Genomic DNA, 14392 nt, shown 5'->3' with positions numbered 1-14392 from the left:
TACTCTATAATTTTGAACTAAAAAATAAGTAAATATTGTAATTAGTGTGACCAGAGGCCGGAACTCAAAGGGAAATTTTGTGAAGATTGGGACTTTCTAGCATTAATTGTTTCTTAATTATTTATTTAGTACTTTTTAATAATTTTGCTTCCCAGCAGATTTACTAATAAATTAATAAATGCAATAGAATATTAAAAATAAGATTAAATAATATATTTACAAGTGAGAACTCAAAATGTTTGGTATATTTCAAACCGATCCTTGGTATATTTTGGTATTTTTGAATGTACACAGTCATACCGGAATTTCAATGTTCTAAATTTGCAAACAAATCCTGAATTTTGCGTAAATGTAAGTTTAATCATCAAGAAATGCCACCCAAGCAGACAGTGGAGGATATCCAGCTAAGCAAGAAGCTTTCCTGGTTGCTGCGTCATGGAGCCAAAACGGAGGGCATTCCTATCCAGCTGGATGGCTACGTCAGCGTGTCCGATCTTGTGAAGCATTCGCGCTACAAATGCTTCTCTCTGGAGAAACTGCAGGCGATTGTGTCCGCGGACGCCAAGCAACGATATACTCTGCGCTGGAACAAAGATCGTGGCGTCCATGAGATTCGTGCCAACCAAGGTCACTCCCTATCGTCGGTGGGGGACAGCGAGGCGGCGGGCCTTGAAAAACTGACTAATCCGCCTCTCCTGGCGGTCCACGGCACCTACTACAGGCACTGGGAGGCTATAAAGGCACAAGGTTTGAGCAGGATGAATCGCAACCACGTACATTTTGCCAGCAGCGACAGAACGGAGTCTACCCTGAGTGGATTCCGCGGCGATTGCCAGATTCTGATATATCTCGACACCGGAAAGGTTCTCTCGGACGGCATACCGATCTACCGATCCAGCAATGGTGTGCTCCTCTGTCCTGGCGTCGAGGGCGTCATAGACACATCATATTTCGAACGAGTGATTGACAGGAGAACGGGGCAGCCTTTGGCTTACTGACTTACTCCCCCACTGTCTTTATATTTCGTTACTGAATAAAATACTTAAGCAAACAAAACAGTAAGCTAATCGTAATCCCTTCTTGCAGACAATGCCGGCCCCCGCCTCGGAACAGAGCCATCCGACGTGCGGCGATGTTGTGGTGCAGGTGTGCATGGTCTGCTCCGCCCCGTTCCAAAGTGTACAGGACTGCCTAGCCCATGAGCTGCTTAAGCATTCCAGCAAGCCGCAGAAGCAGTTGCGCCAGCGCCTCAACGCCATTACCAAGTTGTTTACGAGCAAGCAAACACAGTCGGAGCGAAGCGAGCTCCAGGCTCTGCTCATTCAGTCCCCACCCGATTATCACTTGCGCGCGGTCCTGGACTTCTATGCCAGTGATCTCAAGGAGCTAGAGGAATGCTATGGCCAAGTACGCAATTGCATCGAAAAAGAGCTAAAAGGCAGGGTGAAGGTCTATCCCTTTGGTTCGCTGGTCACGGGCTTGGCCCTGAAGGGTAAGTACCTCCTGTTTCCTGCTTCCTAGAGTGTGCTAAGTATAACCCGTGTTCTTGCCCGCAGAGAGCGACATTGATTTGTATCTGCGGCCATACGATGACCCGCCCATGTTCCACAAGCAGCTGTACAACAAAGTCTCCAATTGTTTGCGTCGTTCCAAATGCTTCACGGACGTTTTCGCCATCCGCCACGCCCGTGTGCCCATCATCCGATGCAAGCATCAGCCAACCGGTCTTAGCATCGACATCAATATGTCCAATCCGAATAGTACGTACAACTCCAAGTTCGTGGGCGAACTAATGCGCCGCGACGAGCGACTGCGTCAACTGGGCCTCTTCCTAAAGATCTGGGCCAAGAAGTTGAAGCTAATTGGGCACGGCAGCATGACCAGCTATTGCCTTGTCTGCATGATAGTTGTCAGCCTTCAGGTGCAGCATCTGCTGCCGTCCATCAAGGAGTTGCAGTCATTCTGCCCCCCAGAGAAAGTGTGCGGCGTAAATTATGCTTACACCTTAAACATGATGCCGCCGATATCGTCCCAGATGAGCACCATGGATCTAATCAGGAACTTCTTTATTTACTACAGTACCGTCGACTTTCAGAAGACCGTGGTGAGCCCGTTCCTGGGCTGCGTTTTGGACAGAGAGACCACTATTGGTACGCCGGGTGGCGGCTTTCCCGAGTACGAGGCACAGCTGCGGGCCATAGAACAGGCGGTGGGAGAGCCGGCAGAAGCTTTTCAGGTGGACCGAAGCATGTGCGTACAGGATCCCTTCGAGCTGCAGCACAACGTCGCCAAATCCGTCTCCCAATCGAGTTTATGCTACCTCAGACAATGCCTAATCCTGGCAGCTCAGGCCAGTAGCGATCCGGAGCTGCAGTCGCGACCAGCCAAGCTTTATGACTACTTGCTATTCGGACTAACGGACAAATTGGTGGTTAACCAACACAAAGAGAAACCCACCCCGCCAAAGCAGCAGAAAAAGGAACTCCAGCCCGAGCCCGAAAATCTGCCGATAACTGAGCCAAAGGCTGCGAAATTCGAAGTTGTCACTGCGGAACACAATGCACCGCCCATTGTGAGAACGCACATTATTACGCCCACCACCAACGATCTCAAGTGCCTGCGCTCCAGCGATCTGGCCAGTGCCTATGAAGGCACGAGACCAATATGCTACTACTGGATGTCCTGCTATGTGGACACCATCAAGGATGTGCTGGCACAGCTGTACGTACTGAATGTCGAATCGATGACGGAGGAGTCACACTATTACAAATGGCGCATCAGCAGCTCACTGGACACTTGGACGGGACGCTCCTTCCAGCGTGGCTCTGGTCAGTCATTCTTTGCGCATCAACTGCAGCAGACGATTGAATTTATGAAGACACGGCCCGCAGATCCCGTGTACGCAGTCAATATGCGTGGCATTCTATCGCTGCTGGCCAGTGAAGACTGCAAGGAGATACGCCTGGAAGTACAGCCTCTACCTGGGGACCTCCTAGGACTGCAGCGGAACAGTCCACTGACTAAGCTTTTTAAGGCGTTCAAAAACCTGTTGGGCAACTATAGCTTTAAGGAGAAGGCCAGTACATGGAAATATTACGCCAAATCCGACCAAACTGGAACTTTATGACAACCAAACGGACATACATATATGAATATGTAAACCTTGATGCACAAAAACTTTTCAAATTGAAAGCCTATAAGAATGTGAGCCTTTATGTACAAAAACTATTAGAACTGGAAGTCAAGTGGGCTTTCAATTACAAAAGTTTTTGTGCATAAAGGTTTACATAATCTTTACTGGACACTACTTTCAAAAAGAATTCCGTTATATTTGAATCTGGCTTAGAATAAATTAAATGTCTACTACAAATCATAGTAATTAGTGTTATAGCGACTAAGTATACAATTACATATATATAAACTAAACTAGTTCTTGGCCAAAGAGTTTCTTAGAGCGCAGAGTTATTTACAGAGTCTGAGGCAAAAAGCCTTTAATAACAATATGCATCTTGTCGCCCATACATATTTCTAGAATCTGTCTCTGAGCCTTGATTGAGTTAGCTCTAGAGACAGGAAACAAAATCGCAGGACGTTACTCATCATCTAATTAGAACGTCTTTTGTATGAAGTGTTTCTGATACGTTTCATAGATTTTAAAAACAATAGTTGGACAAAAACTGGAAGAAGTGCGGGATCACAGAGATCTATACTTTTGAATACTGCTGTCAAAATTAAGCAATTACATTGCTTTCATTTAGAGGCATACAAAAAACTATTTTGGTTTCTGTGAAAACTAAAAAAGTACTGTTTTTTAAATCTCCCCTTGTTTCAGATAGATATTCGCTATATATATACACATATAATTGCCAGATTCGCATCTGGGTAACGGCACTTGGGCACTAGCCTTTGTTCTAATCCTACTCCATCCTCTATCCCTTCTTCTGCCGGCAATAGCAGTACTTCTTGGCAGCGAAATCCTTCATGCACTCCGCCTCCCCACTATATACGTTCAAACGGCTCACGGATCCCGTGACCGTCACGGAGTCATCCGTCTGGTTGTGACGCACGGTGGCCTCATACCATGCCTTGTTGGGCGACGTCACGAATATCAATCGATAGGTATGCACGTCGTCCGGATCGAGGGCATTGGGATGCGCCCTAAACGCCGAACGGATGCTCTGCAGCGCCAGCGGAGCACAGAGCTTCGCATAAGTTCCGTTCCGGAACTCGGCCACAAATGTGTTTAGGTAGGACACCACTCTCTTGCCCAGCTTCCGCGTTTCCGCCGATGTGCTCGACACGGTGTCGTATGCCCAACAGGTGCACCAATGATCCTCGATGCCCACGTCCGCACAAGTCCTCCGCGGTGAGACGGGTCGCAGCAGACTCTGACACTGCGGACAGTCAGGCGCCGGTCCAAGGGATGCCATATCCGTTCGCCCGGACAGGGAGAGTATGTGCTTCATGGTCAGATGGAGATCGTAGGGCGTGGTCAGGCGATTCCTATTCAGGTGCAGGGCACGCACAAACTCCGGATGGGATTGACGCAGATGATGCGGCAGCCAGATAAATATCACCGGCAGCCGTTCCTCCAAATGACCCGACCAGGTGGCCCGCGTGGGACCGAACCTAAGGCCATGATCGCTGAAGAACACCACGACGCTATTGTCCATGGTACCCCGGCGCACCAGCTTTCGCAGATACTCTGCCATGTAGTCATCCATGCTGCTCGTCTGCGAAATGTCACTGTGACTGTGCGTGTTTGTCCAGAAGAACCCAAAGTACGTCTCGTTGAGGAATCGACGTGTGAACTCCATGGCATAGTCGTAGACATGCTCCGCAGCCGTCTCATAGCCGAGGCAATGGATGAGACCATTGACCACCGTGTGATCCAGCAGCTTCTCGGCGGCGGAGAGGTACGGACGAAGGTAGTAATCTGCCGGCGGATGCTCGAAGCCCTTCTTCAGGTAGTTGAAGGTGTTGATCTTCACCGCATCCTCTGCGTAGGCAGTGACATAGCCATGCTCCTTGTACTGCTTCCAGATGTAATTGCACTTGTCCAGGCCACCGACCACAAATGGGGAGCACTCCTGCTGGGCATTGTGCAGGTTATAGCCGGTGGCCAGGGCCATTATGTTTGGGAATGTATTGTCGTCCACCTGGAAAGGTTTAAAGACGACAAAGAGAAGATGTAGTTCTTGTAGTTTAACACTTATTAAGATTTAATTATACAAGAACTAGAAAATCACCTTGTTGTATCCCGCCAACTCGAACCACTCATTGTCGTACAGATACTGTGCCGTCTTGGGCATGGCCCGGATGAGATTCACACGTGAGATGCTATCGATGCCCAGCATGAGGACACTGGGCGGTCTTTGTGGCGTCTGCTGCTCCTCTGTCTTGGCCTCCAACTCTGCGGACTTTTCATATGCCTCCTGGAGTCGCTGCTGGACGGCATCCTTGACGGGAATGGTGGCATGACCATTGATGTAGATCTGCTTGCCCCCCGACTCGCACTTGACGATGATATCCTCGACGGATTTGGGCAGCTCCGTGCGTCCCTTGAAGCTGTGGCACTTGGTGTAGTTGACCTCCATTTCGTTAACCCGCTGCACGGCCATGTAGCAGCATTGGAGGTTGTTGTTCACCGGATACTGGCTGAAAGCGGCTCCATCGATGGTGAGGAGGTACCTTTGAGAGCGCTCCTGGAACCTCACCCGTGTCAGTGGCGGCAACTTCTGGCAGGGTTTGTATTTGACCCGCTTGAAGTGACGCATCACCTCTCTCTTGTACGGATCCAGCTCCATAATCCGACAGGAGTTGCTGTACACGAGGAAGCCTTCAGGCACAAATGGAATACTACTTTCAGTAACTGTCACATCTGGGGACACTGCACGGGACTCGGACAATCACATGCATCAACAAAATGGGGGAGAATGACAAAAGACAAAATAAAAGAAAAGGAAAATTGGAAACCATAACTACAGGCATGCACTGAGGGGGCAACATAAGAAGTGATCAAGGATTTGCGATCAAGGATATGAATTACTCACCATCCATGATCGTTGACTGGTGCTGAACTGTCAGAAAGTTATCTCCGTGCAGGACATCCAGGTCAAGGACATTCGCCCAGTCAGGTCGCCCGATCACAAAGTAGCAAAACACAAAGGCCACCACCAGGCAGAGCACCGACTTCCGGCGGAGGAAGAGCATCCGGCAGCTGCCGGGCAGCGACTGGTGCTGGATTGCCTGGAGGATGACGCCCTTTCGCCGGGTCATTTGTACTTCCAGTTTCTCCGTCGTCTCTGAGGAATCCGATCGCTCCAGCAGTAAGCGTTTCTCTGCCATACCATTTAAGCTCTTGGCTATAATAGATCGATTCACATTTTGTTAAATAATGCATCATTTTTTTGCGAAATTTAATATTTAAATGATTTAATAACAAAGACACTTTTTTGTTAAATATAAACATTTGAAGTACTATATATAGTTAAGTGTTCTCCGTAAGCAGATGCTGATCACCAAGTAAACCAACAGAGCTTGTCTATAAACTAAGTATTTATTATTTAAAATTAGTAATTAATTTTCACAACTAACCACAGGTTAAAAACAGACGCAATTACTTAGTGCCTAATATATTTATCAGTGAGATTTATGTAATTTGAATACTTTGTTTACTAAAAACAAAAAATGCTTATTCTTCAGCAAATATTTACAAACACGATGAAACTGGGAGAAAAATAATAATAATTATAAAGCTATCGCTTAGATTACGATATTTTGAAAAAGTCACGAAGTTTATGTTAACCATGCATTACGCAAAATAAATATTGCTTTTTTGGAATGAATCAATTCTAATTTGAGTAAAATGTTCATTTTGCAATATATTCCATTTCATTTTTGTTCATATATGTATGACTCAACGTAAAGAAAAGAAAATTCAAAAATTATATCTTTTATTTCCTGGTATCAATTCTTATGAAATGAATTTGATTCTTAAATTTCAAAAAAAGAAACAAAAAGATTGGAATTACAGACTTACCGTTGGAATGCTTATTGAAGTATTCGTAGATTTATTGTTGCAAGATCGTTGATTCTGCAGCTGAAATTGGAAACAGAGAGATGACGACTTGTTGACCAATGCAAAATTTGTTTATTATTATTTATTTTTCTTTTTTCGTTTCCCTAAAGGTCAGTTTACTGATTTCCATAGTAAACAATGAATAAATTACAAATTCTTCGGGTTTCAAAGCTTGCGAAAAAGCGAATGGATAGATGCGTTTTTAATTGCAAATTTCCGGAATAATAGGAAATTATATAATAATTATGCTGACATCAATTAGTGGCGTTTGAAAAAATTTTTAATAATTTCAGTAGTTAAAGGATTATAAATCTTAATAATAACAATTTAATAATTTACTATATAGAAGATTGCGTTGACAGTATAGTAAACACGGCTTAAAATACTTATTACAACTGGCAATTCCCTCATTTATAATCAAAAAACCACTTCACTTGTTTACCTAATCATTCATCTAAGCTAGTGTTTTATTTACAGATTTACAGATAATAAATTTGTTCAGTTCTCGTTTTTACCCGTGGGTTTTTGTCAATAAAACGTTGCTGTTTTCCTTCAACCATTGTTTTCTTGTTCAAAAACATCGAACACTTGACACGGCTGTATTTATTTGTTGTGTTTTAGCCAAAAGAATATAAATAACATTTTATTTGGCCCTGATGGGATGAAAATCAGTGGCAAGGGATCGCGCAGAGGGATTAATTAATGAAAATGCAGCAACGTCTGCTAAAATGCAGTGCCACCGAGCGAATATTCAGCGGTCCGAGCACTATGACGGCACAAACGTGAGTGCGACGAGGCCCCCCGCTCAGAAATCAGATTCGGATTCGGAATGGCATTGGGTATGGGGTATGGGTATGGGTATGAGTATGGGTATGAGTATAGGGGTCTGGGGGTCTGGTCGCTTGTGATGGGAACCGAATGGGGAAGTGAATGAGTGAATGAGTGAGACTACCGACGGATCATTGCTTTGCCGGCATTATTTCATCGATCACGACACAGTGAGTTTGGCCGTCATTAGTTTTTGTATTTTTGTATTTTTGCATCTTCGTGCTGTTACGATGATTAGATATTTTTTTGTGTTAATGCCTGGATACGTCTTCTTAGATGTCTAAATATAATTAAGATTTTAATACCCGGTATAAAGGGTATCGAAAGGGGCATAACTATTGAATGCAAAGGACAGCTGTCATTTTTAGCATTGCTTAAAATATTTATTTCGTAAATTTGGAACCACCAAAATTAGGCAAAAGAAATTTAACTGGATTTCTACATTAAGCCTTACTCATATGGACTTACACTTATAAAAAATGCAAAATGTATATTAAACTTAAAAAGATTGCTTCTTTAATTAGGTCAATCCATTGTTAAAGTAATATTGTATTTAAATAATAGTGTTGTCCACTCTATATAAGTATTAGAAAATATTTTGTACTAAATAAAAACAACTATTAATATGAACAGCACAGTTATATTCACATTCTTCACTTTGACAGGGATTAAAAAATGTATTTCTATGCGGGTTTGCGATAAAGTCACTGCCCCCATTTAATGAGACGGAACCAAGATAACATACAAAAAAACATAACATGTAGAAGAATATTCCTCGGACAGGAAAAGCTGCGATAAATGGTTTTTTTAATGTGATGTACATAGTTTTTAAACTGGATAGGAATATGTTATGCTAGTGACAATCTTAAGAATTACTGAAAATAAATAAATAAAATAAATAAATAAAATAAAATAAATACTTGCATAAATAAAAATCATTTAAGAAGTTATGTAGGACACCCATTATTTCAATGATTCTCTTATATAAGAGCTTAATTAATTATTTATTTTAAGGGTGCCGTATTTAAGGGATGTAAATAAAGCAATACTTTAGGAACCTATATACACTTTCCAGTATTTCAAAAACTTCCGTATATACGACTTATCAGCTTAAAATTATAACTCAAACGACGGACATTAAAAAATTATATAAAAAACATGCCGCTGATAAGGTTGCATATAAAAATTCAACAAATTCTGTTTTTTTTTTTATAACAAACATGTGGAAAGCATTTACCCAAACAGAACTATATTTTAATGTTAGCAATAAAAAGAGTAAATTATGCCAGAAGACTTTCTCCTTCTTCGATACCATTTATTTCCATTTCACACATATAACTTGTAAGGTCTTTGTTCATATTTACTTTAGGAGAAAGATCAAATTTCGATTACTCCCTACGGCTTTATGACATCTAACACGCATATATAGTCGTCGTGTAATTAACAGTGTTTATCTAATTGAATATCCAGTTGGCGTTCGAAAGCCTTAACTATGATTCAATGCACTCAAAAATAGAGGTCTGCCATGACGAACCCAATAGAACTTTGTCGTGTCTTTTGGTGAATAATAGCCGTGCATCAAGATAATGCATTGAATGCTAATGCAAATGCACTTGGGATGGCTATTCAGCTGGGCAATATATATACATACCATATAATGCAATATAAGGAATATAATAATGAAAATGTGCGGTCAAATGCAAGTGGAAAGGGGTGAAGGGCGAATGCGACGATGCAGGCCACTTCTTTGCAAGGATGTGTGTTCGTGCAAGTGTTTCGAGGACATGTATTTTTGCGGTGGCAAATTTATACATCGCAAGGGTGTTAGCGTGTGTGTGTATATATCCCAAGAGGGGTGTTTTTTGGGGGTGGGCGGTGGCGGGGCGGATGAGTGTGTCAAGTTCCATTGAGGCGAAATGCTTCTGCTGCAGCGTCAGCGTAAAATTGCAATCGCTTTGCGGATACGGATACGGATACACAGATACAGATACAGATACGGCCTCACAGATACACAAACACAACAAACACGCGAATGGCTTGCCAACGTTTTTTCCGGACGCACTTTAAAAATTTGTCAACACCCTGCGTCAGGATATTCATCCAATATTTAGGCCACACACTCACTTGGTCTTGGTCTTTGGTCTTTGACTGGAACTCATCGTCGCACCATATTGATTGCAGTAAATACATAAATATTTGTTGTGTGATTTTCAGCAGCACCTCCTTAGGCAGGAATCGGCGATGCGCGACTCCGGCCGTAGTCCTTAGTCCTTGCCAGCGGAACGGATAATACGAGCGAACACAGGGTACGAGTGCCTGCCAGCGAGCAGCGCGCAGAGCGTTCCCTGCTCCTCCGACGACCACGGGGCGAATGACGACGACGCCACGACCCGTTGGCCAAAGCCGATGTGAGATTTTTTACACTCTCATCGTTGGAGCAACAGCAGCAACCAGCACAGCACAGAGAGAAAATTAGGTTTAAGATAAGTTCATATGTTTATTAGCACTTTACTTTTTTTATATATTTATTTCAGACAAATTCACGAGGCTATCTATTTTATCTTTAAATAAATTCATTCATCACATATTCATCGCTTGGGAAATTAAGAATTAATTTATAATAAAATTGTTTACTTATTTAAATTTTCATTGTTAATAAAATTGTAATAAATTACAGTTAAATAAAATATCCATTAATGATTAAAGATTTGAAATCTCTTAGGGCTTAGAATGCTCTAAGGAAATATGTATCATCCTTGAGAACACATATTACTTTTATAGTATGTTTAAATTTCACATATTAAGCATAGTTTTCAAAATCTTTTAAAAGTTTTTGAAAGCTCTAGAGACTTTTGTAGCACCTTCAGCAATAAATATATTTATAAATATAAATACAAATATTTCCTTAGTTATTTTGTTTATAATTTATTTAGTAGTATACTCTAATGATTAATTACTAGCTGGATTTCTAAAACTTTCGTTTGTCACCTCCCCTTAAGTAACAAATCTCTCAAGCTTAGAATATATATTTTTTCCACTGGATTAACCAATTAACTGACCCACCTGATTACCATTAATGATTACGTAATACTTATGGGCGGAACCCAAGGATACGATGGCCAGCCTCGCCCTGAAAATCAGGAGGAGAAGAAGCGATAAAAATTCTAATTTGTCTGATACAGGCAATTTATCGATATGTTTGGTGTGATATCATAACTGTGATATCATCGTTAGTTGTGACGACGTTTTTTTTGCGAGTGCAGCAGCAACAGCTACACACACACGCAAGAGAGCAGGCGGCATGACATACGGGCTGCACTCATTGTGTGCGTTTCCCGAAAGTATGCAATGTTTATTTGCCAATTGTCAGTCGCACAGTTTGACACTCACTGAGCGTGCGCACTTTGCAAGCATTTGCAGCACGTGCTGTGCCGCTATTTTGCACGCTCTCTCCCCACTCTCTCCCATTCTCTTAACGCCATTTCTCCATCGGCACGCACTCCATACACACTTGTTGGTTCTGCAGGTTTGTGTGTGTGTGTTTGTATGAGGTGGGTGGTATTTTCGCCAAGTGCCTGCCGGAAAATTATAGCAAGGTGCCGCTGCTTATCCGAAGGCAAGGTCATTCGCAAAAAAAAGAAACAAAAACAGAAGGAGAAACACAAAAGTAAACAAAGGAAAGGGAAGTAAGGTAATAAAATGAAGATAGGCTCGAAATTTAGTAGATACTATGATAATAAATATAGAATAACACTTCAGTACCTTTCTTAACAAAAAGTGTTTCGGTACTATCTTTACTTAAAGAATTATATTTTATTAAATGGGGTTCGGCGGTATTTTTTTAATCCTAAAAACTTGATTTCATTAATTTAAAGATTATTCATTTCTTTTAAAGATCTAAATACAAGATAAATAAATTACTAAATTAAAAGAGGAACATAGGAATGAATTAAAACAAAAAACCAATGTAATAAAATGAAAAATTTAATTAAATTTTTAACAGATCTGATAGGTTTTAAAGACTATTTGCTTGTAGATTGTTAATCAAATAAAATATAAACAAGAAAGGAAGGAAACCGAAGTTTGTATGCCCTTGCAGTTTGCAATAAGATCCATTTAATCGTATTTAACTCATAACAAAGCGAAATTTAAAATAATTTTAATTAGGGTGTGTTTTTGTTTGTTTTTATTAGTTTAAAAAACGATACCAGGTTTGATTGTTTAAGTGAATTGTTATTGAATATTTGAACATTAAAAAAATATAATTTATTTATTTCTTATGAAGGTGGTCAGGTCTATTTGACAGTTGGCTTGGTAAAATAATAATAATACCCTGCCAGTCTATAAAAATACTCCATTCATTCAGACGCATAAAGATACTTGAAGCTCTATCACAAATCATAAATCAAAAAGTTAATCTCTTAAATAAACAAACCAATTACAGTCGGATTTCTGCAAGTGACATTTCATATTTTTAATCACTTTAAATATAACCAAGTCTAACTGTTTTCAATTGATTATAAATTATTTATGGGCTCAATAAAGAATTAAATCTGACTTATCTATAATATTTCTAATGGGCGTGGCACTTTGCACTTGTTTTCTATACTGCATACAGATCCCTTTTGTATTGTAAATATTTAAATCTAATCAAGTTGCGTTGAAGCAGAGATAGACTGAACAAGAAGTCGTAAATCCTGGAAGTAGAATAATAATCGGGTTCAAAATACGCAAAGAAAAGTTATACTTTTCATGTTCTAATTATAAAATGAAATCTTGAGGCTTTCGATGGTTTACAAAGAAATGTAAATACTTGTATATGTTTGTCCTACAGTTTTATTGGAAATAAAATAAGTTTTATTCTAGGAATAAAATACAAAAATACACTCAGATATAATTTTATATTATATTAAATAAATATATTAATAGGTGACATAAATAATTTCAAGGATGAATCTAAAGTTTGTTAAGTTTGTTATCTTGTTCTGATTATATCCAGTTGATAATCTTTCATTTAATTTATTATAATATTAGTTTTCCTAAATTTATTATCTTTTTTTCTTATGTGTAAAGTTTAAGCAGAATTTCAATTTTAATTGCTGGTAATAGTCCCCAGTATCTTCTAGTTTTCCAAGTAACACTCTACGGTCTCCTCTTGACCTGACTCCATTTATTACCTGCTCCACCAGAACTTGACCAATATATTAGATCGTTTGGGCTTATCGGCCACTTGTCCGGTCGGACACTGATTATATATGACCCACTCTGGCTTGGTCAACTCTCTCCGGGCTGGTATAAGTATACCTGAGTCTTCTACGGATACCTCAAGTTGTTCCAGCAACATGAAACTGTTCGTAGCTATTCTGGCTCTGGCCGTGGCCTCGGCCTCCGGTGCCGCCATGCCCTCTGGCCCAGGCTCCATCCAAAAGGCGGTTCACACCAAGGATATGCAGGGTCGTATTACCAACGGCTACCCAGCTGAGGAGGGTAAGGCCCCCTACACCGTCGGCCTGGGCTTCAGTGGCGGCTGGTGGTGCGGTGGCTCCATCATTGCCCACGACTGGGTCCTCACCGCCGAGCACTGCATCGGAGATGCCGCATCCGTGACCGTGTACTTCGGAGCCACCTGGCGCACCAATGCCCAGTTCACTCACTGGGTTGGAAACGGCAACTTCATTAAGCACGGCAACGCTGACATCGCCCTGATCCGTATCCCGCACGTGGACTTCTGGCACATGGTCAACAAGGTGGAGCTGCCCAGCTACAATGATCGCTACAACGACTACAACGGGTGGTGGGCTGTGGCCTGCGGCTGGGGAGGCACCTACGACGGCAGCCCCCTGCCCGACTACATGCAGTGCGTGGATCTCCAGATTATGGACAACTCCGAGTGCGCCAGGTACTATGGATCTGGCACCGTTGGCGACAATATCATCTGTGTGCGCACTCCTGACGGCAAGTCCACCTGCGGCGGAGACTCTGGCGGCCCCCTGGTTTCCCATGACGGCGGCAAGCTGGTGGGAGTCACCAACTTTGGATCAACTGCCGGCTGCCAGTCGGGCGCTCCTGCTGGCTTCCAGCGCGTCACCTATCACTTGGACTGGATCCGCGACCACACCGGAATTGCCTACTACTAAAGATGTATCTTTTCTTGAATAAATAATATTTCAAATGCAATGGTTAATTATATTTTTAGTAACATTATTATTGGGAGTAAAAATGTATAAAATTCATGGATATATGCTATGGATTAGCAGAAGAACCAGATAACTCTTTGCAAGAATACAATTTAAGGGTTTATAGAATCTCTTGGCTGTCTCTCGATCTTCATCTGATAGATCAATGCACAGATCAAGGCATTATCTTGGGCATCCTTTTGTGCTATTTCTCGAAATGGGAGAAGCAGAAAATTAGTTAGAAATCTCTGTTAAACTAATAATTCTATTAACTTAATTATCCTTACAATAATGACCAGGAACTGAA

General features: G+C 41.6%; 3 protein-coding genes and 1 pseudogene across 9 annotated transcripts; 3 read left to right on the top strand and 1 right to left on the bottom strand.

Annotated features, from left to right (window-relative positions):
- The first annotated feature begins 282 nt into the window (after positions 1 to 282).
- mkg-p (monkey king protein) lies at positions 283 to 3426 on the top strand. Of its 2 annotated transcripts, none has more exons than XM_020961047.2 (3): positions 283 to 351; positions 1087 to 1492; positions 1557 to 3426. In XM_020961047.2, exons 2-3 carry the CDS (start codon positions 1090 to 1092, stop codon positions 3125 to 3127), a joined length of 1974 nt encoding a protein of 657 aa, XP_020816706.2. In that variant the 5' UTR covers positions 283 to 351; positions 1087 to 1089; the 3' UTR covers positions 3128 to 3426. The 2 variants fall into 2 exon arrangements, with proteins under 2 accessions (XP_020816706.2, XP_086689562.1); XM_086833436.1 differs by lacking the exon at positions 283 to 351 and adding an exon at positions 360 to 747.
- On the top strand, positions 372 to 1056 carry Tpt (tRNA 2'-phosphotransferase). Its single transcript, XM_020961337.2, has one exon. The coding sequence runs from the start codon at positions 372 to 374 to the stop codon at positions 996 to 998; it is 627 nt and encodes a 208-aa protein (XP_020816996.2). The 3' UTR covers positions 999 to 1056.
- Positions 3309 to 10121, bottom strand: LOC110190514 (uncharacterized). Of its 5 annotated transcripts, none has more exons than XM_086833431.1 (5): positions 10034 to 10121; positions 7043 to 7096; positions 6054 to 6365; positions 5250 to 5890; positions 3309 to 5159 (listed from the first exon to the last, which is right to left on the bottom strand). In XM_086833431.1, exons 3-5 carry the CDS (start codon positions 6346 to 6348, stop codon positions 3930 to 3932), a joined length of 2166 nt encoding a protein of 721 aa, XP_086689557.1. In that variant the 5' UTR covers positions 6349 to 6365; positions 7043 to 7096; positions 10034 to 10121; the 3' UTR covers positions 3309 to 3929. The 5 variants fall into 5 exon arrangements, with proteins under 5 accessions (XP_086689557.1, XP_086689559.1, XP_020816704.2 ...); XM_086833433.1 differs by having other exon boundaries at positions 5250 to 5839; XM_020961045.2 differs by lacking the exon at positions 10034 to 10121 and adding an exon at positions 7597 to 9999 and having other exon boundaries at positions 7043 to 7102.
- A 3095-nt stretch (positions 10122 to 13216) lies between these two features.
- Positions 13217 to 14086, top strand: LOC110190605 (serine protease 1 pseudogene; annotated as a pseudogene). The gene has a single exon (XR_015271928.1). The product of XR_015271928.1 is annotated as a serine protease 1 pseudogene (transcript).
- Positions 14087 to 14392: the final 306 nt, after the last annotated feature.

The sequence above is a fragment of the Drosophila serrata genome, unplaced genomic scaffold (genome assembly GCF_035046125.1).
Source record: "Drosophila serrata isolate PLE 108 unplaced genomic scaffold, ASM3504612v1 contig_272, whole genome shotgun sequence".
NCBI classification, from domain to species: Eukaryota; Metazoa; Arthropoda; class Insecta; order Diptera; family Drosophilidae; genus Drosophila; species Drosophila serrata.
This window is presented reverse-complemented; position numbering and strand designations above follow the sequence as displayed.

What these genes read in the sequence shown, in the direction of transcription:
- Tpt (XM_020961337.2), top strand. Translation starts at nt 372, where the DNA reads ATGCCACCCAAGCAGACAGTGGAGGATATCCAGCTAAGCAAGAAGCTT.
- mkg-p (XM_020961047.2), top strand. Translation starts at nt 1,090, where the DNA reads ATGCCGGCCCCCGCCTCGGAACAGAGCCATCCGACGTGCGGCGATGTT. An exon ending in CACGGGCTTGGCCCTGAAGG is followed by an intron (nt 1,493 to 1,556) that starts GTAAGTACCTCC and finishes TCTTGCCCGCAG; the next exon opens with AGAGCGACATTGATTTGTAT.
- LOC110190514 (XM_086833431.1), bottom strand. Translation starts at nt 6,348, where the DNA reads ATGGCAGAGAAACGCTTACTGCTGGAGCGATCGGATTCCTCAGAGACG. An exon ending in CCAGTCAACGATCATGGATG is followed by an intron (nt 5,891 to 6,053) that starts GTGAGTAATTCA and finishes AGTCCCGTGCAG; the next exon opens with TGTCCCCAGATGTGACAGTT. An exon ending in AGTTGGCGGGATACAACAAG is followed by an intron (nt 5,160 to 5,249) that starts GTGATTTTCTAG and finishes AAACCTTTCCAG; the next exon opens with GTGGACGACAATACATTCCC.